Source organism: Phyllobates terribilis, unplaced genomic scaffold (genome assembly GCF_046119375.1).
Source record: "Phyllobates terribilis strain yellow unplaced genomic scaffold, ASM4611937v1 Scaffold_11__3_contigs__length_659146591, whole genome shotgun sequence".
In the NCBI taxonomy this organism is placed as follows: Eukaryota; Metazoa; Chordata; class Amphibia; order Anura; family Dendrobatidae; genus Phyllobates; species Phyllobates terribilis.
The window spans coordinates 29,628,166-29,656,148 of record NW_027362771.1 but is presented as its reverse complement, the minus strand read 5'-3'; the positions used below and the strand labels follow the sequence as shown (position 1 = coordinate 29,656,148).

The 27,983-nt window shown below is 43.6% G+C and overlaps 1 protein-coding gene across 2 annotated transcripts; it reads left to right on the top strand.

Annotated features, from left to right (window-relative positions):
* The first annotated feature begins 4 nt into the window (after window positions 1-4).
* On the top strand, window positions 5-27,940 carry KIAA1191 (KIAA1191 ortholog). 2 transcript variants are annotated; one of them, XM_073651160.1, is made up of 9 exons: window positions 5-184; window positions 6,045-6,158; window positions 6,376-6,457; window positions 7,362-7,552; window positions 10,034-10,145; window positions 12,757-12,881; window positions 14,534-14,637; window positions 19,254-19,369; window positions 25,666-27,940. In XM_073651160.1, the coding sequence occupies exons 3-9, from the start codon at window positions 6,430-6,432 to the stop codon at window positions 25,875-25,877; spliced, it is 888 nt and encodes a 295-aa protein (XP_073507261.1). In that variant the 5' UTR covers window positions 5-184; window positions 6,045-6,158; window positions 6,376-6,429; the 3' UTR covers window positions 25,878-27,940. The 2 variants fall into 2 exon arrangements, with proteins under 2 accessions (XP_073507261.1, XP_073507262.1); XM_073651161.1 differs by lacking the exon at window positions 6,045-6,158 and having other exon boundaries at window positions 6-184.
* Window positions 27,941-27,983: the final 43 nt, after the last annotated feature.

Below are 27,983 nucleotides of genomic sequence, written 5' to 3'. Positions count from 1 at the left end.
TGAAAGTCGCACACGCCTGCAAACGACGCATGCGCAGTACCTTTTATTTGTAGTCGCCATTCTGAGGTAGATAATGGCTTGTTCTGGTGTACGCTTCCTCAGCATCTTTTCCGTTCGGTGTCTGATATCGGAGAGGACTAGAGGCGGCTTCTAGTATAGTGGCTGTGGTCGTGCAGCTCTGCAGGTGAGCTTTTGTGCTAGTGCTGTGCTGTCTGTGTGGTGGGCTCTGTGTGGCGCTCTCCCTGCTGTTGGTGGTCAGCCATGGCATCTATATAGGGTAGAGTGCTATCAATGGGCGCCACCACCATCATCCTCGTGTTCCTCTTTACTTCCATCCATTAGGTCACGTTCACACGGAGTCTTTTTATGTGCATTTTTCTGACTGTTTTTTTGACACTTTAATTTCTAATATGTGGGGAATTGATATCTTCAGGCTTTTGCTGCTTCTCTAGGGGGGAAGGGATTATTATCCTGCTTTTTTTAAGTCCTGTAAAGAAATGTATTGCTAATACCATATCCAAACAATGCTACCAAGCCCTGCTTGTGCTGCCTACCCGTATTCACACTATGCTTTCCGATGCTGAGACTTTGTGGAAACCCTATAAAATCAATGCTCTTTAAGGGATTGTTCTCGAGACTATTTTAAATACAAGTGTTATCCGTACAATAAAAACCTCTGGCCAATGTTCTGTAATGGGGCAGTGCAGATAGACGTTATATTCACTCACCAAATGTGTGTGTGTGTGTGTGTGTGGTGGGGGGGAACATACGTTAGCTTCTTCTATAAATCGGATGACTCACCCATGCAAGTCTATGGGGGCGAAAATAAAACTGGAGATCATATGGAGCCACAGTATAGCATCCGATGTTTGTGTAAAAGCTCTGCAACAACAGATAGCATCGTGTGCATGTGGCTTATAGCAGCATTTTCTGGATAACGTGTTTTTTTTTTTTTTTTTTTTGTCAATACTCCTTTATAAGTTTTTGCAAATGGCAGAAAATCGTGTTGCAAATGTGTTTTAAGAAAAATCCACAAAAAGCGTAAAATCCATGTTCTCTAAGGGTCTACTGACAGGGACCGACCAGCGGCACCAAATAACTGCTGATCCATAAACTCTTCTACTAATCCGCAGTCGTTTAATATTCTGATTACACAGACAGACCAAAGCAAGCGATGCGCACTGAGCAATCTGTAAGGGCACGTGCCCACAATCAGTATTTGCAGCGTTTTGGACACAGTTCACCTGCACTGCGTCCAAACCGCTGCGTTGTACAATACAAGCACAGTGGATGGATTTATAGAAATCCCATGCCCACTGTGCTACTATTTGACGCTGCGTAAACTCATCGGTGTCCATTTCCACAATAGAATGTATAGGATGCGGTATCTCCACTTTGTTCAATGAACACATGCGGATTTACCTGCGTGATCAGACGAAATATGCTGCGTCCAAAGCGCTGCTATAGCCTAATGGATTGTTCTGGGGGCACAGGCTGTTACTCTCAACAGTTAGTCTTGTTTACACGGGACAATGCACAAAATTATTTTTCTTTTTCTTTGTTCTGTGGAGTCGGTAAGCCCAACCTCCGACTCCTCAATTTGCATGACTCCGACTCCCTCATACATGGCTCATGTTTAAGTGATAAATTTACTGTAGCACAGATTCATCTCAGCTAAAAGTCTAGACCCTTAGATCAGGAATAGGACAGACATTTATAGGACATCTCATAACTTTCCCAAGTTCTTATGAAAAAATATTCCCCACAAACTGCATTGAACTACTGCACCCAATTTATTATACATTTTTGGAGTCTGTCCATTTTATACTGACTCCGACTCCACAGCCCTGGTGCTGTGCAAGAGATTTCACCTGTTGATCGGGTGATGGGCAGCCTGCTTAAGGCCCCGTCACACTTAGCGACGCTGCAACGATCCCAACAACGATACGACCTGTCAGGGATCGTTGCTGCGTCGCTATGTGGTCGCTGGTGAGCTGTCAAACAGGCAGGCTCACCAGCGATCAGGGGAGCAGCGACATCGTGGAAAGAATCTTTCCACGATGTCCTGCTCCTGGTTACGAGCCTGCTGAAGCAGGAGCAGGCTGGTAACTATGGTAAACATCGGGTTACTAGGGGCACACGCGCACCTAGTAACCCGCTGTTTATCATGGTTACCACTCTGCTACGGTGAGCGGGAGGTTACCGCTCACTTTAGCAGGCTCGTAACCATGATAAACAACGGGTTACTAGGAGCGCGTGTGCCCCTAGTAACCCGCTGTTTATCATGGTTACCAGCCTGATCGCTGGTCACACACACCGATGTGTGCTGACCAGCGGGAGAGCAATGACCAAAAAAAGGTCCAGGACACTTTGCAGCGATCAGCGACCTCACAGCAGGGGCCTGATCGCTGCAAAGTGTCACACATGGCAACATCGCTGGTGAGGTCGCTGTTGCATCACCAAAACCGTGACACAGCAGCGATCTCGCTATGTGAGACGGGGGCTTTACACTGCAAGATAATTGTGAAACTACTTATCTTAGTGTAAATGCAGCTTGGCTGAAGTGTGAAGAGCCTTTCGGGATTTCCTTACAAAGATTGCTTATTGTTCAGTGTAAGGCCTCATGCACACATCAGTATTTTTGATCAGTATTTCATCAGTGTTTGTATGCCAAAATCAGGAGTGGGACTTAAAGAGAAATTATAATTGAAAGATCGATACCTGTTCTGTGTTTGAGACAGTCCTGGTTTTGGCAAACAAATACTGATGTATGAATGAGGCCTAATGAACAGTTTACGTGAGCTGATCTGCAGTCGCTTAATGGCGTTCATACATGCTGCCGAGTATTCTATGTGCATGGAACGATTGCTGATAGTGTTTTGTGCCCATACGATGTCATGTCATGTCGTGTTGCCGGTTTTAAAGGGACTCTGTCAGCCCAGAATGACTGTTCAAACCCAGTACAGGCGCTCAGTGCTCCATGGCCATCATTTATATACACTTCTCCATTTCCTCCCTTCTCTGACTCTGAGACCAGAGCTGCCAATCAGACAAGGGGTAGAGCTAGAGGGAAAACAAGCCATTGGAAGGTGTAGTTATTAAATGTTTGGCCCCGCTGTGATGCGTAGAGTCCCTGTACTTGGTTTGCTTAGTCATTCTGTGCTGACAGTCCCTTTAAAAAACTCCCACCAACCAAACAAGCGTTTTGCTCATGTGTCAGGGGAATTGTCAACAGACAGGTTGACAGTTTTGAGCAAGCGTTCTTATGTATGCTTGTTACCAGATTTATTGGATCATAAAAATGGGTCATTAGTGTCCACAGGGACTCTGTTAGGTAAAGGCCCATAAGTGTGCATGTGTCTATTCATTCTCTCAAGAGGGAAAAGTGCTATTCTCTCTTACGTGAGGAAGGAGCCGAGGTTGCTCAGAACCAGATGTGGGTACAAACTGTCCTATTGCTTTATTTCTCCTTGTAAGTGAAGCGTGGCAGCTACAGCACTAGGAAAGGACATTGGCAGATGTTCTATCTGCACTTAAATTTTCATTGGAGTTGCAGCGCATCTAAAGTTGAACGCCTCACATTACACTGATATTTTATTGTTAAGTTACACAATGACTGCCTCTTCTCTGACTTTTCTTCTTTGACAAACATTTAACATGAACATGGCCTAAATAAAATCGCCATCATGGTAGCGCCCGTAAGCCAAACCTCTGTTTGCTGTATTGTATACTAATTACGGTACACACTTACTGTAGTTACCAGGTAAATAACGGCCTTTGGCTGGATTCACAATGGAGTTGAGCTCCATTATAAGGCAATGTTAACACATCATGTTTTTTTCTGCAGCAAAACCTGATCTCTTGCCAGGAGGATTGTCTTGTTCGGGATTTCTGTTGCTTTCTTGCTTATTTTTGGTGTGTGTATGTGTTTTTTTTTTTGTTTCACTGCCTATTACTTCCAATGGGTGAAAATGCTGAAAAAAACATAAAAAAAAAACAAAACAAAGAAGTGACATGCTCTATTTTGAAAAAAAAAACAACCTGCAAAGCCCAAAACCATGATCTGTGCATGAGATTTCTGGAATCTCATAGACTTTGCTTGTACTGCAAAACACAGCTGAAAATTTGCGTAATAAATGCATCAAAAAGCACTGAAAAAACATGTGTGAACATAGCCTAAAACGGAACTCCAGAAAAACAAGACCTGTTAACTATAATGGGGTTTGTGTGATCTATGTATCTTTGATTTAAAACTTCTAAACTTCCTATGAAAGTAAATATTTAACAGGCTATGCATAAAAAAATAACAATAGTTCATACTATTTTGAGTTGGCATCTACTGACTCAAACTAAAGCAGAACAGGATGACTTGTCTTTTAGGCTACACTCAGTTTTGTGAGGGTGTATTTTTTTTGAGTAGCCCAGATCCAAAATCCTCCTTAAAACGCTTCCTGTTAATTTTTATGAGAAATCCACTCTGCTGTTCATATGAGTTTTTTTTTTTGTTTTTTTTGTTTTGTTTTTTTTTCCCCTTCCTGAAGAGGTTTTGAAGAAAAATGCCTTGAATATATAAAGTGCATGTCACTTCTGAAGGCTAGCTTGGAGATGTTTCCTATGTCCATGCAAAAAGCTGCAGGAAAAAAATCTCTCCCAAAACTTCATAAAATCTCCTTGCATATGTTGTTGTTAATGGGATTTGAACCAATGCTGCAAATCTACAGTAGTAGTAACCACTGAGCCACCATGCTGCACAACTTCTTTTGAAATCTTTACTGGAACACTCACCCTCTGTTCGCCCAAAGAGCAAAAAAAACAAACAAAGCTTTTCTTGAATCCATTTCAACTTTTTGAAAAACTTGAACGTGGGAATCGATTCATTAAAGGGGTTGTCCACTACTATTGATAATGCCCCAATGTATTTTTATGTTGAAAAGAAGTTTCTTTGTAAATGCCTTGCGCTGGTGTTAGCGCCGCTCACAGGCAGTATCAATGGCTGCTCACAGGCATCACGTGACCCCCGGCTGCAGCCGGCTCTGACATCCGCTGATGTCACGTCATGTTCCGGATGCAGTCGGGGGTCTCTCTCTGCTGCGTTCCACTGTGGATGCTGGGCTGGGGGCCGGGTTACCCCACGCATCACACCCGGGATCCACCGCACGCGCTCCCTGTCCCCATTCATTGGGCAAGTGTGCGGTGGATGCTGGCTGTAACATTGCGGGGCAACCCTGCAGCCACCACAGGGACGACATCACTGATGTCACGCCTCACTTGACCCCCCTGCTGATGTCATGTAAAGTGATGCCTGTGAGCGGCCAGCGATAACGGTAACAGTTATGCAAGGTATCTACAAAGATACTTCTTTTAACCATAAAAATACATTGGGGCATTATCAATAGTACTGGACAACCCCTTTAAAGGGTTTACGCCAGTCCTGGCCAGCTGCGCCGATATGCCAGTGCATGGGAGTGGCTATGGCCACACTTCTAAGTAACGAAAAGTAATGCCATTTTAGTGGTGTACCTTATTCCAGAAGTATACTCCAGTCAGGGACCAGAGTACATCTTTGGTAGAGCTGCACTGTACTTGTAAGATGCCCCTAATTTAAGTTGTGTGCACATCATAATGAAATGGGTACATCTTATACAAGCAGGCTCTTTCATGAACACTGGTGTGCCCAGTGCCATTCTTAATTAATCAGCGCCATGGATTTTAAACACTTTAAAAAAAAAAAAAAAAAAACTCCGTGTGAACATAGCCTGAGGGTGAAACCGCACTAAGCAGCTACACTATTGGTCAGAGCTCCAATTACCAATTGTGCGACCATCCGGTGTAGCCTCACCCTGTGAACAGCTGTTGTCTTTTTATAGTGTGGCTAGTGATTGTAGAGGAGCACTCACTTCTCATGTTGTTTCATGGAGGTGACATTCTGCATCATGGTGTCTATGAAAGTTGTTTGCTTGGCTTTTAAAATAATTGACTTGGCATCTGGCTGAATTTTATTAGCACACAGTGAAAAGTGTGTACTATGTTCATCTTTCTTGTAGCCTTCAGATCCCTGTATGGACCACCTCCAAATGCATTTCAGGGCTTCTGCATTACTTGCTATGCTCCAGGGTGACTCCTTTCATTCCACTTAATCATCATTTCACCGTGTCCTGGTAAGACATAGCATAGCTCTTCTCGTGTCCCATCGTTACAGATAAGCCGCATGTACATGGATCATTTCACTTAGCTGACACCTCTATAACGTAGTACATGGTTGCTAGTCATTGTGGGTAGATCAGTGCCTCTAGATAATGTGTGTGTGTGTGTGTGTGTGTGTGTGTTATATGTAGCATTATCTTGAGTAATAAACCGATCCTTTATTCTTCCCAGGTAACGAGTATATTCTGGGATTCCATAGAAAAGGCTGCGTCTGTAATCACTGTAATGGCATCAAGACAACCTGATGTTCCTGGTAACATACCTTAGTGTGCATGGTTCTCTTCCATGAGTATGGATCGTGTATGTGAAAGCCATGATCGGTCTATAGGCTGTGTTCAGAATAACAGGCGCACGAGTTGTGTGCCTTTCGCCACAGTTGAAATTAGCATGGTCTTGGCTGTAGTACCTACTCCTACATTTTATGTGTCTTCAGGAGCCCATCTCTCCCCAGCCTCCCGGCTTGTCTGTAATGGAGACAGGTAATGAGCCTTGAGGTTCTGCAGCAGCACTTCCCTCAGATTCTGGAGTTATTCACGCTCCGTATAATGCATCTATATATATATAGATAGATAGATAGATAGATAGATAGATAGATATTTTTTTTTTTTGTCAGCAGCTCTTACTTTTAGTGACTTCACTTACTACTCAGTGAGTTTTACTCGTTTTATGTACAAAAGTTGTTTGCGTTTTGTGTTCGGCTTATTGCCCCTTTTATATAATAGATTAAGCAGCTTGTATGCATTGATCTGCTGCTTATCTGTTCCACCAGCATTGCTGGAAGTGATCAATCTCCGTGACCCAAACGTTAAGCCTGGGCACTGGCGGTTACATGTCTGGCTGCCATTGTTGATCCTTTCAGCTGAAGGGCATGTTATTGCTATTTTTACCTCAATAGGAAGATGAGAATCTGGATATTTTATACTGGTCTGTGGATTCCTGTCTACAACCTCTTAAATAACCCTGAAGTTTTTATGCCACTATTATGTCTTTGATGTGTTGGTCTGAGGATTTCCTCGTGACGCTCTTTTTCCATCTTTTCTACTTTGGTTGTGTCATGATATTGTGGACTTGTTTTGAGTTTCTCGTCCTTTAATAATTGTGCTTGTTCTATATATGCCTATAACAGGTTTGTGTAGTAAGTAGTTGTTTGTCTTTAGCCATTGAGCACGGCTCAAGTGGACTTCTAGGTAAAATGTCCCTGCCAATTGGGATGCACCGTCGTACTTTCAGCTATGACGATGCCCTGGAGGATACAGCACCGATGACGCCGCCTCCATCGGATATGTGCAGTAACACCCTGTGGAGAGACCCTGTAATCCCAGAACGCAAATACCAAAAGCTTTCTAAGGTATGCTGGGACAAGAGACCTCTTTCATAGTCAATTACTTATATCCATCCACAAGCTCCGTGTTCTGACATGCATTTTAAGGATGTGTGCTTGTAGAGTATTAATTGGCCTTGGGAAACAGCGGCACTTGAAGAAAGGACAAGAAGAACCAGTGTCTAGGGCTAGAGTTTAAAGACCCCCTATACACATAGGCCTAATGTTGGCCAAACCCACTGATTGGTTTGTCTGACACTCTAAGCGTATGGGGGGGGGGGGCGCAAGCCAACCAATAGTCAGATGTCGATCAAGCGTGTCTGATTTTGGACTGCTGATCACACTGTTCTGAAATTAAACAACTGGCAGAGATGTCTTGCAATGGCTTTATCATAAAGAGATGGTCAGGATGGCTGTCAGCCGAATGATTGACCAAAGTATCGTTTGACCATCAGACATCTATTGTGTATGGCTGGCTAAAGACCATGTTCACACATTTAGTATGTGTTACACCGTCCACAAAAGTGCCTCATGGTGAACACACACTTATGACATCCGTGTGTGTGATCAGTGTGACATGTACCGGTGCCTGGGAATCCGCGCTACAGGTAGTGCTGTTCCCAAGAGCTGGGTGCTGAACGCTGCCCTCATCATGGTTCCCTGCCAGCGCTGCCATCAGCACCAGTAGGGACAATGATGAGGGTAGTGGTAGTCTGCTCCTGCAGTGTCCCCGCCTGTTAAAAAAAAAAAAATCCATATACGTTCCTCTCCTAGGTATCCCCCTCTGTAATCCATGCCACCGCTGACAGCGGGGAGAATGAGCGGCTCTGGAGCAGTGTCCTGTCGCTCACTAACATCCATACACTCACCTGTCCAAAGATGTCCCCCTCTGTAATCCTCTGATTGCTGATGTCGGGGTGAAATGAGCCGCTCCTGAGCTGTGCTCGGTGAATGACAGGACACTGCTCCGGAGCCGCACATTCTACCCGGCTCCTCACAGTCAGCGGTCACATGGATTATAGTGGGGGACACCTAGTAGAGGTGCGTATATGGATTTTATTTTATTCTTCTTTTTTACAGGTGGGAACACTGCGGGAGCAGACTATCACTACCCTCATCATTGTCCCTGCTGGTGCTGATCGCAGCGCCGGCAGGGAACCATCATGAGGGCAGCGTTCAGCACTGGCGCTTTTGAACAGTGCTACCTGTACACCGATTCCCAGGCGCCGTCTGTGTGATCCTGATGCGGCACATGGTTGCCATACGTGTGACACAATCGGAAACACGGCTATCTCCAGTATCGGAAATATCCGGACGTGTGAAACTGGCCTAATACTGTATATTCTGAATGGCATTCAGCTGAAAAGATGAGAGAAGCATTGTAATGAAAGCCCTTTTGGCCTGTTAGCCATTGCCACAAGAATTCTCTTCACTGTGTGGACTGACTGCGAGGATCCAATGATGGGAATGTCCTTTCCAGTATTATGCTAGGCACAGTTTACAGCGCTTACAACTTCAGGCCGTGGGATCTTATAACCATTCTGGTTACTATGGAGTAGTGATTGTGGTAGGTAGAGGAAGCAGTCACTGCATGAGTTCAGACTTCTTGCTCTGTGAACTGTCGCACTATCCTACCACCAGGCACAGTGCGTTGGTAAGAGGAGTTGTAGTAATCCTCTGGTGGTTTGTGACTGTACGTCGCAGACACCTCTTGTTATAAACTTTCATGGATTATACTTTTTTTTTTTTTTTTAAATTATTATTAATGGGGTTTTCCAAGCTGAGGCCTATCCATGGATATGCTGTAAATGTCTGATGGGCGCTGGTACTGCACACTTGCTTGGCACTTTTCAAAAATCATTGAGATATATGGCCACACATGGACCAGCTCTCCCCAAGGTGTGCATTCTTGGGAGAAGCGTGGGACTGCATCTATCAGAAGATTGTAGCATGTGTTTATGGAATAGATAATCTAGATTGGAATTAACCCTTAACATTTTTCTAGCATGAGAAATGTTTAATTTTGTGCTTGAAAGTCTGTAAAAATGACCGTAAATGGTCTGAGACTTGGGCTCATTCAGATGTCTGAGCATGGACTGTCTGCAGGTCTGCCAGCTGGTGCATGACTGCTTCATGTATTTCTATGAAGCTGTCCTGCTCGGGAGAGCCACCTCCATGCTTTTGACTGAATGATCCCTTAGGTACTGAAATTTAGTCGTCGACATCAAATCTACAATAAAACTGCATTTTAAAAAAAGATATTTATGGACTAAATACAAACTCAGAAGATTGCTATGGCGTGTATTGGTGCAGATACCAGCAGAACAAAATGCAGTGTGGGGGGGGGCAGCTATTTTGAACATGGGAATTTGACTTCATAGAGTACGTCTTACAATATGAGACCCCAATCACCAAGCAATTATTTATCATGTTTTTTCCCTTTTTCCCTCTCATCATAATTCCATTCCCCTTCTGTGACCCTGAACATTTGCCACCCTCTCTGAGCAGGTTGAGGATGGTGATAATAGCATGCCCCCACCTGCTTTGCCCACTTCTGTTGAGAAGGCACCTGTGGTGAAAGCCAAAGCAACCTCTGTCATCATGAACTCTCTCATAACAAGTAAGGTTGTCTTTCCTCTGGGTATGTAAAACATGAATGCATTGTGGAGTGTCATTATGGATTATGCACCTATGTCAGGGGATGTACAGCTTAGTGTACACACAGGGTCCAGTTGTTCATGTTACATATACAAATACTTTGGATATTTTGGCCTTAAAGGGGTATTCGCATCTCCAAGATCCTATCCCAATATGTAGTAGTAATAATGATGATGTTTTTCTGATTAGCTATGTCGCTTACCCCATGTGCAGGGCATTCCAGGACCTTGGGCATCCATGGTTATGACCACTAACACCTAGCTAACTCACTACATCAGTGGTTGTAACCATGGATACATAAGGTCCTGCAATGCCTGCACATGAGGAAAGATACGTAGTGAATCAGAAAAACTATGCTACATTTCTAATTGGAAGTATTTGCTAATATTATCACACTTACTACATATTGGGATAGGATCTTGGAGATTTGTAACCTTTAAAGGGGTATTCCCATCTATACATACGTATCCTACTTTATTTTGTCTTGCTGACCAACTGCTGCAAATGAAGCAACCGTCTCGTGTGTGTGGTGGCCCCTCCGACAGATCTGAGATTTGGGGGACAGAAGGTTCCAGTGAGCTGGATTTCGAACCCGATGCTTTGTTTTCCAGAGAGATATGCCTCCATCATTGGTGTCTGGTATTGGCTAGCTCCTCTTCTATATTTTTTATTTTTTTTTCCTCTTTTACCCAGTGTTGCACAGGCTCTGCCTGGGTCAGATTTCTATCCACAAACATGACGGTTATGGAATTTCCCCGTACCCCACTTATTTATTTATCTTTGTAGAATGAAATAATCCAAGCTCCTGGCACAAACTCCTAAAGTGAATCTGTCACCAGGTTTTTGCCACCTAATCTGAGAGCAGCATACTGTAGGGACAGAGCCCTGACTCCAGTGATGAGGATCTCTGCCCCTATATTATGCTGCTCCAAGAGGCAGTATCATAAACGCTCATTGTCCCACCCACTCCCACCCCCACTTGCAAGTGGGAGGGGGGAGAGACAAATAAAGGCATGTGTTAATTATCTTTGGCATGTTTTTTAAAATACAAGAATCTCTTAGTTTTCTGTATAACAATCAAACAGTCAATGCCAAAACACACAATTTGAAAGGGAAAAAAATACTCTGAAATAAGCACAAATAGGAACTCAACACATTGCTACAAAAAAACCTACACTGCAAAAAGTGTGCTGGAGTGAGCTGATAAGCTGGCGACTTATGCATGGGTCATCAGATCCATCTGTGCCGCCTCTACTCTGGTAAGACTCATCACTTTTTATTTTTTTGAAGAACACTGGACTAACTTTTAGTTTATACAGGAGATTAAGTAGACAACCTGACGCTGCTTTACCTGTAACCATTAATTACACATGCCTGACCGGAATAGTCTTGAATGTTTTAGTTTCCACTGCTACGTGGGTTTTTCTTCCATATTTGAAGCAGTTGGATTGGTCATAAATAATGTCTTAATTTACATTACAATTGACTCGGGGGGGGGGGGGGGATTCTGAAACTGCCAAATGAGCAAACGCTGCACTCCTCCATATTGTTTGTTTTTTTTTTTTCCACAAATTTTCTCTAATGCTTAGAGGACCGTCTGCTCTTCTGACATATCTTTGTAAATGCTTGCACTTTTCATCTATAGCACCTATTCCTACCATTGTGTGGTTCCTCCTAAGAATTTGTGTAAATTACTGAGGTTTACAGCAGGGAATGCCTTTACACAACACTGATTGTTCTATGTCATGAGTGTAAAGACTTTGCCTGACAAGAACACCCCAATATCAGTCATTCATACAATGGGTAGGATTGATGGGGGGCAGTGCATGGTTATTAGATGGTCCGGTATTGTTAGGAGAGCAGTTGACATATCGGAGCAGACAGATCTCTAAGCGTTCTGTGCGGTTTTCCCTACTGACTGCATTATGGGAGCTCAGCTGGTGGTTACTGTGTGGCGGCGGCCCTGTGTAACAGGACAGTGGCAATAATGCTGCTCATGTAACTGTCGGCAAGGTTGGGTATGTTCCCATGTGAAACTCCACACTGGCAAATAATTGTGTGGATTTTGTTTTGGGGAAAAGGAGTGAATACTCCACATGTGACCCTACAGGATGAAATCTACAGTTGCATGCAAAGTTGGTGGGAATTGATTTGCAGGACACTAGCCATCAGCCATGTAGCTAATTTTTGGCTGCTAGAAGGGAGCCCTAAGCTGCAGATGCTGCAATGTAGCAGGTGGGCTGATGGACCTGGTTCTGAAAATCATTTTGACCAACTCTAGTCATATACACTATTAATTGATGGTCAGTTCACGCTGAGGGCTTCCTCCATGGCAAAGTACTTTTCCTGACATCTGCTGTAGTACATGCAGACTTTCCAGATGCATAATTGCCGTGTGGAAAAATGTCTGAGAAGCCGAGTAGCCAGCTGTTGATGTCATTAACACTACTACCTGTTGCTTTTCATTGTCCAGTATGCCTGTGCACTGTGCTACACTGGAGGGTAAGGCTCCAGTCAGTATCTGGCTTTGGCACCTGCTTGAAAGCTGTGTGTGCAAATGTCTCCCATTTCAGAGCATACACAGGAGAGCATTCAGCGATTCGAGCAGCAGGCCGGTCTCAGGGATGCTGGCTATACTCCACACAAGGGCCTTACTGCTGAAGAGACCAAATACCATCGCGTGGCGGAGGCCCTGCATGTAAGACTTGGAGCTTGCTCTCTTCCCTCTACTTCTGTCTCCTCCCTTTTTGATTGTGCACCTTGTCTGTTCTCTCCATGTGCTGTATCTGATAATAGGGAAATTACTCTGCTTTTGCATTGCTGATTCCTTCCTATTTCTGCTCCGTGATGGTTTTTGTGCTGTACCTGCATGTTTTTATCGATATGGGGTGACTATTATATAGTGCTTCTAGATTGTTCTTATGCTCATACAGAGTACACCTGTCATGCAAGATTCCACATTGGCATTCAATCTTGTTTTTTTGTTTGTTAAAGCACCACTCCAGCAGGTGTGTTTTTTTTTTTTTTTTTTTTGTTTGTTTTTTTGTTTTGTTTTTTTAAAGTTCTGAAAAAACTGAACTGAGACGGATCTCAGTTATTCCTCTGCTCCATTTGAACAAGAGATGTTTGCATCAGTTATGCCGTTTGTCTATTCCTAAAACCAAACAAACGGCATGTCAGAAGGGACCGTGAAGCAGAGCCTTACCTTATGGCGGATGATGTTCAGATGATAGGTGGCTACTACCCATTATATCATTATTAGAAAGGTGTTTATAGATAAACGCAGAAAATACAAAAAATTGTCGTCCCAGTTCTTTCGAGCAAAACATCTTTGGCAATCTTTTGGACACACATTTAAAGCTTAAGTATTGAAAGTGGAAATTGAGTTATTCAAAGGGAATCTCAGTAGGATCACACTCCTAAACCATCTATATGGGCATGTAGGTTATAGGAAGGTGAACAAAATCCTACCTCAGTATCTGTGATCCGATGTCTTATTCCAGAGAAATCCATCCTTTTTCTTCTATGTAAATAAGCTGTTTCAGTCTATGGTCCGAACACAGATCTGTATGAGAATTTGCCTCCAGAGATTATTTTACGTTACTGGTGTGAGACCTGTAACTAACACAGAACAGGAGATATTAAAGTGCACCCGTAGTGTGGCCCAACGGGTCAATGCACTCTCTCTCTCCATGTTTCATTTCTATCTCCTTTTCCTTGATTTGCTGCTCTGGCTTTACAGGAGCCAGGGAAATGGAAGATCAGTAGGTGGGAAGGTGCACTGCTTTTCTCTCCTTTGATCACTAGATTTGTGCTAACAGATTCCCTTTAATAATGCAATGTCTGCAGTTAATGTTTGTCTTAGAACGTTGTAACCAATACAGTCAGTGTCGAGATTGCACCAAATGGATTACATTGCTCATTCCAGACATGTCTTCAGGATTTTGGATGAGCTAACCTTTCTTTGTATAGTCAGATTAAATCAAGTGTAATTGTTATACTATATTGAATTGACGCTCTCCTGTGCAGAACAAAGTGAACTTTCTACACTCTCCTATATACTTTTGTACTTCTCTAGCAATACCCATTTATTTATCATTTCTTGATTTTACGTTTCACTGGCCACCCTGCTTTTCAGTGATTTTAATAGTGAGTCAATGGCTTTGTTGTGTGCACATGCCGTAAGTACATTGGTATAGAACTGTGGTTGCTAGCTAGCCTGGTCATGGCTGACACGTCAGCTGCTTTCCTGCAATACAAAATTCAGAACCAGGACTCGGGCTGCCTCTTTGCCATAACTTTTAACTGTGTTGTAGAGAATCTGACAATTTCTGTGTGGTTTTGTTCCAGAAGCTAAAGATGCAGACCGGAGAATCCAGTGAAGAGAAACGTAGTGCTTCTGCGCAGTCTACTCCATCCAGCACTCCGAGTTCCTCCCCTAAGCAGATGCGAAGGTAACCTGCTGGAGGTTGTTTTACCATTGTTAAGGGCACATCTTCTTGTAGTTGCACATGCTGTGCTCTTAGAGCCCTGTATTCATTATATTCATTATCAAATCTTTTTTTTTTTTGCCAGATTTATTTAAAATTGCTCTTGTAGTTTTTCTAAATTTTTACGCAGAACGAAAATTTTTTGTTTTTAGCTGGTTTTGGGACGACTTGCCACAAAATAGTTGCATGCTTCTCTAAAATGTTGCAAAAGTAGCGCACAAAATTTCAGGTTTACATAAAATCAGTCCAGGAGGAAGTGGTAAAAGATGAATTGTGTGGAAAAGAAAAAAAACTGTTTTGTAATCCCCCTTCCCCACCACCTAAGGCCATGTTCACATGTTGCATTTCGCTGAATTTTTTTATGTAACTGAAAAGCTTCTTTAACAGTACCAGCAAAAGCTGTGATTTCAGAGATCTCAGGCACACTTCTGGGGTTCCTATCCTCAGCATCCACAGACCCCCTAACAGATGTTTACCCTCACCTGTGTATCTCTGCCATGCAGTAGCATTACATACTTGGGTCACTGGTGCTCGCAGCAGCCCTCCCCCCACATGCACTTTGCTGATTTTCATTCTTGTCCATATTTTTGTATCCGCAATTATTTAGTATTTTGGGCTGCTTAAGACTCACCACTGCCTCTTGTTTCTGACATACATGTTCATATGACCAATCTCTGACATTCATCATACATTTTGTATTGCACCAGCTGTCCATCACAGGATGAATTGTAACTAGTGTTGAGCATTCCGATACAGCGAATATCAGTCGATACTGAAATATCGGGTATCGGAGTTCCGATACGGAGTTCCAATACTTTTACAATATCGAATACCGGAATCGGAAGTTCACATAATGCCTGCGCTCTGCAGTGTCTCTGAAGGATGACAAGCTGGATGGCAGCGCTCAGCTGCGATCCAGCCTGTCATCAGAATGCCATCCCAGCGTGGGAGAATTCTCCTGCTCAAGCGCTAACATTACATTATCTCCCTTACATTACAATTAAATGGAATAGCAGGAATTAATATTTTTTTAAGACGTTAATGCCACAGTCATGGTGGTTGTGGCATTACAGTGGTTGCCCAAATCGATGGGAACAGTGCTCACAGTGAAACATGAAAAGCCGGCAATTCATCAGCGGTATACACCGGTACCCGACAATTTAGAACAGAAAGAATAGAGCTTCACACATAGATTAGATAGAAACATGTCAGTCACATATATATGAAGTACAGTGACAGTGTTGGTTACTGTACTTGTCATTTAATGTTAAAATAAAGGATTTATTAAAAAAAAAAAAAATTGACGTGGGGTTCCCCTTATTTTAGTCTCTAGCGGAGGTTAAGCAGACGGCTGGGGCAGATGTTTGAAGCCTGGGAAGGGGTTAATACCCACGGAGCTTCCCAGGCTACTAATATCAGCGCCCAGCTGAATACCTAGCCTTTACTAGCTATTAAAATGGGGGACCCCAAAAAAAATGACGTGGGGGTCCCCCCTATTTTAATAGCTAGCAAAGGCTAGGCAGACCGCTGGGGGCTGATATTAATAGCCTAGGAAGGGTGCCATGAATATTGGCCCCCTCCCAGACTAGAAACACCAGCCGTCAGCCGCCCCAGAAATGGCGCATCCATAGGATGCGCCAATTCTGGCACTTAGCCTCGCTCTTCCCACTGCCCTGTAGCGGTGGCAGTGGGGTAATAGGGCTGGGGTTGATGTCAGCTTATAATGCCAGCTGACATCAAGCCCAGGTTAGTAATGGAGAGGCATCTATAAGACACCCCCATTACTAACCCCATAGTCAAAGTTTAAAAAAACACAAACACCCAGAATAAAGTCCTTTAATTGAAATAAACACACAATTCTTTATTGTTTAAATTAAACTATACTTACCATCACGCCCATTCCAGCTGAAGCCAACGATCTCCTGCAATAAAAGAAAAATAATAAAGCAATATCATCCTTACCTTTCCATGGTTCCCAGGACGGCTCCAGCTCTGCTACATTCACATGACAGGCTGGATCGCAGCCGAAAGCTGCCATCCAGCCATGTCATGCCATGCCGCAGGCAGACACTGAGAAGCGCAGGTATGCTTCCGCTCCTAAGTGTCAGGCTGTGACGGCATCCAGATGAGCCAAGTCTCTCACGCTCACCGCATGCAGATTGTACGCTTTTCGGAAGAGGTGGGTCTTCAGGTGACTTTTGAAGGTTTCCACGATAGGCGAGTCTAATGCTTTGGGTAGAGAGTTCCAGAGTAGGGGGGAGATGCACGGGAGAAATCTTGTATGCGATTGTGGGAAGAGGAGTAGAGAGCGAGATCTTGTGAGGATCGGAGGTTGCGTGCAGGTAAGTACCGTGAGACTAAGTCACAGATGTATTGAGGAGACAGGTTGTGAATGGCTTTGTATGCCATGGTTAGGGTTTTGAACTGGAGTCTCTGTGCAATGGGGAATCAGTGAAGGGATTGACAGAGGGTAAATGCTGGGGAATAGTGGGGTGGACAGGTGATTAGTCAGGCAGCAGAGTTTAGGATAGATTGGAGGGGTGCGAGAGTGTTAGAAGATAGGTCACAGAGCAGGAGGTTGCAGTAGTCGAGGTGGGAGATGATGAGGGCGTGCATTAGTGGTTTTGGAGATTCGTGCTTTAGGATTGTGCGGATTCGGGAGATGTTTTTGAGTTGGACTTGGCAGGAAGTGGAAAGAGCTTGGATATTTGGTTTGCCAGGGTTACCCCGAGGCAGCAAGCTTGTGGGACTGGGGAAAGAGGGCAGCCATTGATTTTGATGGATAGGTCAGATGGGGTGTGATATCAGGTCCAAAGAGGTAAATATCTGTGCCGTGAGACTCTGAGCTGTCCCAGGCCGAAGGTGTAGATGGAGAAGAGGGGTCCTAGGACTGAACCTTGGGGGACACTGACAGATAGGGGGCGAGATGAGGAGGTGGTGTGTGAGTGAGAAACACTGAAGGTCCTGTCTGTTAAGTATGAGGAGATCCAAGATAGGGCCAAGTCTTTGATACCAAGAGATGACAGTCTGTAAGAGGGAATGGTCCACTCTGTCAAAAGCAGATGACAGGTCTAGGAGGAGGAGTGCCGAATAGTGCCGCTTGGATTTGGCAGTTAGTAGGTCGTTGGTGACTTTAGTCAGGGCAGTTTCAGTAGAATGGTGCGGTCGGAAGCCTGATTGTAAGCGGTCAAAGCGGGAGCAGGAGGAGAGGTGGGATGACAGTTCAAAATGGATGTGGTGTTCGAGTAGTTTTGAGGCATAGGGGTGAAGTGATATGGGTCGAGGGAGGTTTTTTTGAGGATGGCTGTGATCGAGGCATGAGGGAAGACACCAGTTGTTAGTGACAGGTTGAAGAGGTGGGTTAGAGTTGGGATGAAGTGGGACGGGATAGGGTCAAGTTAACAGGTGGTGAGGTGTGACTTGGAGAGTAAGCAGGAAAGTTGATCTTCCGTAATGGTGGAGAAGCTAGTTTTGGAGGAGGAGGATTGAGTAGATATGAGGAGGGGCTGTGGGGACTTTAGACAAAAGCTTTGCCTCATTCTTCAATCAGAAGATTGTCTGATGGTATCAAAGTCCTCGGCTGAGATGAGAGGGTGGAGGCGCTGGGGGACAGAGGAGAGAATTGAAAGTGTTGAATAGCTGTTTAGAGTTGTGTGACAGGGAGGATATGAGAGATGAGAAGTATGTTTGTTTTGCTGCAGTGAGTGTGGACTTGAAAGTAGTGAGGGACTGTTTGAATGCGATGAAGTGCTCGTTGGAGTGGGACCTTTTCAATCTATGCTCAGCAACCCTGGCAGTTCGTCTCAGTTCTTTAGTCAGGCTGGTGTGCCAGGGTTGCCTGTTGATTGTGCAAACTTTGGTATGTGTGGGCGACCAAATTGAGGGCTTCAGCTGTTGTGGTGTTATATAAAGCAGCATATGCATCATGTAAGGAACTCATGCCTGTAAGAGGGAGAAGGGATTGAGAGTGAGTGTAGATCGAGGTGTTTGAGATTTCTGAGAGGCCATGCAAGTTTGTGGAGTGGGGATTGTGCACCTGGGGAGTAGAGGGAAGAGCATGTAAGTAGGTTGTGGTCAGAGGGAGAGGTTAGATAGGAACAGAGGCGGGTGAAGATGAGGTCCAGTGTGTGACCATCTTTGTGGGTAGCTGCGGAAGACCATTGAGCAAGGCTGAAGGAGGAAGTGAGGGATAGAAGCTTAGAGACAGAATAAAATTTATATCAACCTGCACAATAAAGTTTGTTCTCTCTGGTACTGCCCTGCCCATCCTTCCCTTCCTTATGGCTTGCACCATACATCAGAGTCTTGTAGTATGGGTCAATAGATTTTGTTTTTTTCTTTCTCACTAATCCTAAAATGAGTTGATTTGTTTTTCCCCCAATTTAATATGCGGATTATATTATATGTGGTTTAGTATGTGTCATTAAATACACTGATAGCCAGTATGCGACTTCTTTTTGTGTGCCCATAATGAGCCATCTTTCTTTTATTGGGAAAACTGGGATTTTGGAGAGGGTGTTTTATATAGTATTTTACTTGTTTCAAACTTTTTTTTTTTTTTTTTTCTTCATTCTGCACAGATCATGGTTCAGTCAAGGCTCCACTACATCTCTCCCTGGTGACATCCAAAACTCTGATGCGGAGAAATGGAGCATGTTTGGTCCTCGTATTGTGCAGAAATCTACCACAGATCCAGGTATGTCAAATTCTGCCCAAACTCTAAATGCAGTCATGTTATCGATACCCATTTCCAGTCTGTCCCTCCGCACAGCACACCAGGAGGTAGTCCTTCCTTGACCTATTAAGGGACAGGATCACAGTGGTTAAAGGGCACCTCCCCACACCCACCTTCCAGTGTTTTTTTTTTTTTTTTTTTTTTTTTTTTTCCTGTCCCCATCAGGGACAGATGAATAAGAGGAGCAGAAGAAAATCCTCATCAGTTCCTGGTTACCGGAAGCAGGAAGATTAGGAGGGGTGTGGGGATGTCCTTGCATCTCTCTCCTTCCTCCTGCAGCAGGGTCTGGAGGCAGACATCTTGCTGAGCAAGAAGTCATCTCCCCCCACCACCACCACCAGCCTGCTACTAGAGCTGCAGCTCCTGGCCCAAGCTGCTTCCTCTTCAAGGGGGAACTCTTGTTTCACTTTCGTCCGTCCCCTGGTCGCGTAACAGGAGGTTCACCACTGGTGACGTAGGCATGCAGCGACGCATTCCAGTTTACAGGTGAGCGACACGTAAGTCTCTATTGCCCGGCGTGCATTCCAGTGTGGACCGCACTTCTGGGATTTGAAAGAAAGAAAGAAAAAAAAAAAAAAAGGAGCCCCAAGAATCACCTGGTTAAAGGGGAAGGCCGCTCCTGACTATGCAAGATGGAAGACAGATGAGAGGAAAACTATTTATTGTACTTCTGGGGGAACCTGAGTTGAAAAAATGGTGTTCCAGCCTCAGAATAAAATATAACCTTTTTTTCTTTATTTGGCATATGCTAAAACAGCATGGCACTAGGCATAATGTCAGAGAAGTAGCGACGCATTTCAACTGCACACTGCAGTCTTAGTCGGAGTCTGAGTTACTAGTGCAGAAAACTAGCCAGTATTGGAGGAACAAAACACTGGCTGTTCTGACGCCCCCACAAAATCCCTGGGACAAGTGGTCTGGGGCCGACACCTCCCTGGGTAGAGGTCCCTCAGCCAACAGCCAGCCAGTGCACCTTCTACAACAATGCAGTATTCCTGGTTGTGATGCCGCTTCCCCGGTTCTTGTAATGATATTTGGAGGTGAAGGGGAGGCATCAAAGGTACAGGTGCATCTCACTAAATTAGAATATCAGCAAAAAGTGAATTTATTTCACTTCTTCAATACAAAAAGGGAAACTCGTGTATTATATAGTCATTACAAACGGAGTGATCGATTTCAAGTGTTTATTTCTATGAAAACTTGTGTTATCTCAGTAAATTAGAATAATTAACAAAACACCATTAAAGGCTTCCTAAGCATTTAAAAAGGTCCCTTAGTCTGTTTCAGTAGGCTCCACAATCATGGGGAAGACTGCTGAATTGACTGATGTCCAGAAGGCAGTCATTGACACTCCACAAGGTCCCAGAGTTCCAATTTTCATTTGGAGATCAAGGCCCCAGAGTCTGGAGGAAGAGTGGAGAGGCACACAATCCAAGCTGCTGGAGGTCTAGTGTGAAGTTTCCACAATCAGTGATGGTTTGGGGAGCCATGTCATCTGCTGGTGTAGGTCCACTGTGTTTTATCAAGACCAAAGTCAGCGCAGCCGTCTACCAGGAAATTTTAGAGCACTTCATGCTTCCCTCTGCTGACAAGCTTTTTGGAGATGGAAATTTCATTCTCCAGCGGGACTTGGCACCTGTCCAAACTGCCAAAAGTACCAATACCTGGTGTAAAAACAACAGTATCACTGTGCTTGATTGGCCAGCAAACTCGCCTGACCTTAACCCCATAGAGAAGATGAGAGACACCAGACCCAACAATGCAGACGAGCTGAAGGCTGCTATCAAAGCAACCTGGCTTCCATAACACATCAGCAGTGCCACAGGCTGATCGCCTCCATGCCACACCGCATTGATGCAGTAATTGATGCTAAAGGAGCCCCGACGAAGTATTGAGTGCATTTACTGAACATACATTTCAGTAGGACAACATTTCGGATTTTAGGCTGTGCCCACGATGCGTTTTTTTAAGCGTTTCCGCAGCGGCAAAAACGCTGCAGAAACGCTTAAACGCTTAGTAGAAGGCCTGCCATGTCCCCCAATGATAATGTGCACATGCTGTGGAAATTTCCACTGCGGATTATCATTGCGGAAAAAAAAACGCAGCATTTACCAATTTTGCTTAAGCGCTGAGTTTTCGCCGCCATTGACTTGCATTAGAATGCATGTATTCCGCTTCACTAGATAAGCATATGCGGATTCCATGCGTTTCAATGTTCGGATGGTACCCAGGTCTGGAGGAGAGGAGACTCTCCTCCGGACCCGGGTACCATAGAACCTTGCTGGCAGATCGCGATGGACTGGAGGACCTGTGCTAATGTCATAGTCATGTGACGGATGATGCGACGCTGACGTCAGCAGGTCCTTCAGTGTACCGCGATCTGCCAGCAGCCAGGATCGAGCGATGCGGGGGACATCGGAAGGCAAGTATAGATTTTAATTTTTATTTTTTGACATTCTCTCGGGTCACTGTATAAATCCATGCCGGTTGCATGGATTTATATAGTGTGACCAAGTTGTTAAGCACTTTCCAAGTGATGCTAAAATCGCTTGGAAAGCGCTCGACAACCCGCATGCGGAAATGCATGTGAAGAACGCTTCACATCCGCATGTCCCTGGCAGGAAAACGCATGTACAATCTGCATGCGTTTTTTCTGCCAGGAAGATGCAGAAACGCTCAGGAAAAATCCGGAGTATTTCTGCATCGTGGGCACATAGCTTTAAAAACATTTTTCAAGCTGTTATTATAAATTATTCTAATTTACTGAGATAATGACTTTTGTGTCTTCATTGGCTGTAAGCCATAATCATCAACGTTAACAGAAATAACCACATGAAATAGATCACTCTGTAATGACTCTATATAATATTTGTTTCACTTTTTGTATTGAACTGAAATAAATTAACTTTTTGATATAATAATTTTGTGATTTGGACCTGTAAGGGCACAGTGTAAATATTGTCTCGCAAGGCCTCTGGGCTTATACTAGCCTTATGCCAAAGATGTGCTGATGTTTTGGCTTCAGTTTAACTTATGCCGGGCATGTGTATCTTCAGTTTGTGTTTGAATAACATTCAGGTGGTTTCACTGTTGTCCACCAGACTAGTATCAGTCTAACTATTCCAGGTCTGTAGGAGGGCAGATGGTGTTAATACAGCACATTATCTCTGTGAAGGCTGCTCTCCATCTGCGCCTCATTAATTTGGCTCCTTTGGGCGTTGCTAGTCTGACAATTGTGATGTGAAGGTTTATCTTGAATTCCGATGGATTACCTTATTAAATGTAAGACTGAGTCTGGTCTCGTGTGTCGCATCTTCAAGCGTGGCCCTATCCTTTTCTCTTGGGGCCTCAACTCTGGTTTAGAAAGTCCTTGTGTTTCTGGCTAAGCCAAGTTCCAGAGAGAAAAAAAAAAAAAGTGTAAAAAGGAAGCTGAATCTGGGTCCAAAGATGCAAATATGCTTGGATTGGCCTAGTATTTCTTCGGTTTCACAACAGGAGTCTCCATTCAGCATGCTGTCTAGTCAGAAGTTTTCAGACTTGTCCATTAATGGCTAAAGTTGGGACGCTCTTTCATAGTTATGGTTGAAGGGAGACATATGTCTATCGAGTTCATCCTATAACACAACATACTACTGTTCTGGAAAAATTCCCGTGAGGTAGATGCTGATTTTCTCATGTTGGGGCAATTTGATTAGCTTCCTCGATCAACATCTTGTCAACAGATTCTAGACACATAATCCACAATATTATATTCATCAAAGAAGTCATCCAGACCCTCTTTGTACGTTTTTTATCGTAAATCAACAGAACAGCATTATGTGGCAGAGAGTCCCCATACTCTCAGTAAAGGACCTATAGTTAGGGCTCTTACAGTTAAGAACCCATAGTTCCACTACCCTCACAGTAAAGAATCTCCCTCTGTGATTGGAAGAAAACCTTCTTTCCTCTGGCTATAGAGGATGGTCCTGTCTCCGTTACAGTCCGGGTGTACAGATATCCTTTAAAAGATCTCTTGCTGTGCCCTCATTTATTTGCACATGGTAGTGGCATTACCTTTTCAGCTTTTTATTTTTTTCTGGCCTGTGTGAGCCACAGTTTGATAACTGGTCCTGGCTACCAAAAACAAAATAATTTGGACATTGTGCAGACAAACTCTTGTATAGAGGCCATTTTGAATCTTGTGGGAAAGTGTTCATTCTACTAGCCCTCCTGAGTTTTACCAAGGTCCTGTGTTAAAAGCCAGATGCGGATATAACCCATCACATCATGATTTTCTTCACGTATATCTCCACACTTCTCTCAGGTGGTCTGATGATAGTCCCAGCGTTGGTAATGACATGGGATGTTACCAGCCAGACTGTTTTCATAGCGTCCAGCCTCTTACTTGAAGCCTAGAGATTTAAGGATTCAGAATAGACTTCCATGGGCTCCTGGGTGTGCAAGGTATAAGCATCCTAATGCTGTGACCATTTATCCATAAAAGGGATTGGTTTGATATTTTTGGCTATCCAGGGCTTTTGTTCTGCAGGACTTCGTGTGGTCTCGTAAGATGGTCTGTAACCAAGGTGTAGTCTGAGCCCAGGAGGACTGGTGAAAGAACAGTCCTGTGTTAAGCACGTGCAAGGTTATTGATCTGCAACAACCCTCATGATGGTTGTGGCAATCACCATACTTTTGGCTGTGCAATTAGAGGTGTTTAAGGTCTATTCTGTGGCTGCAGCGTTTGTCAGATTATATATAATCACTGAGGTTCATTACCAGTGTTGGGGTATGTAACGATCTGAGGTTGTGGATTGTAAGTAATCACCTAGGCAGGTTAACGATGCAACAATATTTTATTTATCACAGCCATGGTAATAAAGCCATTCCAGGTAAATGGCCAAAATACAGTTCTCTCAGTCCTCAAGTTCCCAATCTGGGTTCAGTAGTTCCACTGGCTTTGTATAAGGCGATACTCACTGTCTCCCAACTTTTGGTTGGCCCACAGATTTCGTATCTCTAGCCAGTATAGTCTGTAGCCACAGTCCATGATCCTCTAGATGGCAGATAAAATGATGAAAGCACAGGTATCCAGTAGCATCAGTCCTTTTAAGAAAGTTTAAATCCAAACGACATAATCCATAATGGTAACATGTTTATCAATCCTTCCAAGTCCACGGTCTCCATCCTCTTCCTTCAATCCTTCCACACAACTCTCTAAAACATGTCTCCACTTTTTTTCCACTGGGATCAGTCCCCTCCCAGGTCAGAAGTGATCACATCCTCCCCCTTAAACATTTACTGTTCGCTAAAACAATGAAGAATATTTTAGAAGCCTTCATCTGAGACTGCATGTCAGACCCCCTGTGGTGACGACTCCACTGTGTCTACAATCTACACACATAATAAGATTATTGGCTGTTGGAACAATGGACTCCTGAGATAAAGAAGAGATTAGTGGAATGCTGGACATTTTACAAGTGAATCTTACATACTGACAAGTAAGCAGAACTATATAAAACATAAGTAAATCACTAATGCACAATAATAATATTGACATAATGGTGGTCCATTGCTGGAAAAGTATCATAGTCTTTAGTAAGTGGGCAGCTCCTCACAGGGTACAACAGTGGTGTGACCTCACGCACTCCGTTTCTGCTGTATAATTTGTTTACCGCATTTATACTGCGTATTTGGCAGCATAGACATATACCTGACACTCGCTACGGTGACTTATCTTTGCCAATTTCTATAATGGTCTATATTTTCTTCTGATCTTGCAGACCGCTTCTATATCTAGCCCAGGACTTCAGTCGTTTACGGCTTCTATACCCACTCTGGTGTTACTCCTGGTGTGTTGTCCAGAGGGACAGACTGGAAAAAGGGAATTAGACTTACCATTAATTGATTTCCAGAAGTCCCTCAGGACAGCACCCTTATTTTCCATCCCTTATGTTTATCTTTAGGCTTGCATAAGATCTATCTTCCTGCAGATTGTTTATTCATAAAGTCGCCACAACTTGAGCTCGGGCCGTTGGTGTTCATTTTGCATATGAGTTTCTAGTGGCTCGTATAGACTATTTGCATCCATCCTTCGGTGGTACTTTGAAAAACACTGGCGGGTGGAGGTGGGAGGGGCCTTTTTAACCTTGCTGTGATCCTGTCCCGTCATAGGTCAAGGAAGGACTGCCTCCTGGTGTGCTGTCCTGAGGGACTTCTGGAAACCAAATTACCAGTAGGTCTAACTCGTGTTTTGTTTTTTAATGCCTTCCTTACAGGTGGTTTTACTGTCCAGCCATACAAAGGTGCTCAAAAGCCAACCCCCATGGAACTGATGCGAGCTCAAGCTAACAGAATAGGAGACGACCCAGTTGCATTCAGACCTCCTAAGATGGAAATGCCACCATTGGCATCGGAAAATAGGAAGGTTAATCGAGGCCACAACCTGAAGCCACGAGATATGAACATACTCACACCTACTGGCTTTTAAGATGTAGATGTCTTTAATTCCAACATGAACTTGGAGAATTCCAGTTACTTTGTTGGCTTCTCATTTCATGCATGACAAATTCCTTATGAGGAAGTTGGTTATATAAATCATTCTAACTCATGTCAATTTTTCCCATTAAACGTTTTACAGTTTAAGACTAATCCATTTTGATTCATCCCTCACAGAAGGGTTGGTCTATAGAGAAACCTTTACCACTATGCATTCATTTGTCTGACCTAACTTGCAAATAAGTTAGTGAAGTGTATAGTTACACCTTGGATCATCCTATTAAAGAAGATCTTTCACCAAATTTTTCATGTTGAACTTGGTACAGGATGTAATTGTGGCTCCTGAGCGCAATAAAATGTTTGGGGTTATTTTGCCTTTAAGTTGCTGATATATTGGCAAAGTAGTTAACACCTAATGAAGTAATTTTCATTCATTCAATCAAAGTGGGTGTTTCCACCTTATTTTCACTGGGGCTGTGTACCCTGTATGGTGCTGCCGAATCATAAGATGCATACTCAACGGAAAAATAAACAGACCACCATAGCTTTGAACTAAGTTCTCAGTGCGAGATGATCCCAGTCCTGGTCTAACCTCCTGTATGAGTCCTGTGGGGGAGGGGCAGAACAGCTGAGTTTAGCTGTGTCACATTACAAACTCTCATCACCCCTTCTTTTTACACTAGCATTGGCACCTTGGCTGTACTGGCCCTCACCTCACACTGCCTGTCGAGAAATTACAGAAATGACACTTATGTCTGTGCTCAGGCAACTTGTAATTGCTCTGCAGTGACATCAGGGCTATCATTATGTCTCATACAGGAGTAATCAGCTTGTTCTAACCTACTCCTGTGTGAGATGTAATAAACACCATGCTTTGATCTCACTACAGAGCAAATACAAGCTTAGCACAACAGACATAAGTGTGAGTACTGACACTTTTGAGCTTTCAGCTTCTGACTATGTGGCAGGGTATTGAGGGCAGTACATCTGAGGTGACATTGTTATGAAAAAGAAAGCGGAGTACAAACTGTCTCTAGACCCACACTGACTCATGCAGGAGCCTAAACCAGGAGATCAGATTTTGGCTATGGTCTGACGTACAATTGGTCAGCATTATGCAAGAAGTACATGCCCCACCCTGGTATGAGAACGGTATGATAACGTTTAAGTCCAAGTGGAGGTTAACTCATTAGGTGCCAAATACTTTGATAATATTGCAGCAACAGAAAAGTAGCATTAAAAATAATCGGCTCTCCAGCCACTATTGCATCTTGTGTTCAGTTCAACATGAAAAGATTGGCACCAAGTCTCCCTTTAAATGTCCTCACAAAGCTGCTGTTTCATTTCTCAACATGTCTGAGGGCGCCCTCCTGTCTTTAAATGATATCTCGGTTGATCAGCTGCAGTAAAAAAAAGTATGAGATCTAGTCAATCTTGAATTCCTGGCGTTGTTGATCATCTGTGCTATGATACTGCAATTAAAAGCCTTGCTGTTATGCATTTAACTAATGGCATTGGATGTAGCTGGCACCTCAGGTTGTTTTTTGTTTGTTAGCTGTCTTTCTATATTGTTGGCACAGTCAGACTTAAAGGGGTATTCTCATCTCCAACATCCTATCCTAATATGTAGTAGGTGTAGTAATATTAGCAAATGCCTCCAATTAGAAAAACTATACTATTCTATGTCTTTTCTCATGTGCAGGCATTGCAGGATCTTAGTTAGCTAGTTGCTAGTGGTTATACCCATGGATACCGAAGGTCCTGCAATGCCTGCACATGAGGAAAGAGACATAGTGAAGAAGAGCTATACTACATTTATAATTGCAGGTCCTTCGGTAATATTATTAGACCTACTACATATTGGGATAGGATCTTGGAGATGGGAATACCCCTTTAATCAATTTTGCATTCCATTTTAAAGTAATTGCACACCGAAAGTCTGTTGGATTTAACTTATTTGTATGCATTTAGTGTGTGCGTATGCAAAAAAACGTGCGCTTGTGTATCTCTGCCCACTTTTTTTTGATTAATAAATTGTCATAAGGTTTCTATTTGGTTGCTTGTCTTGTATATTTTTTTTCTTTAACTGAGCAGTTTT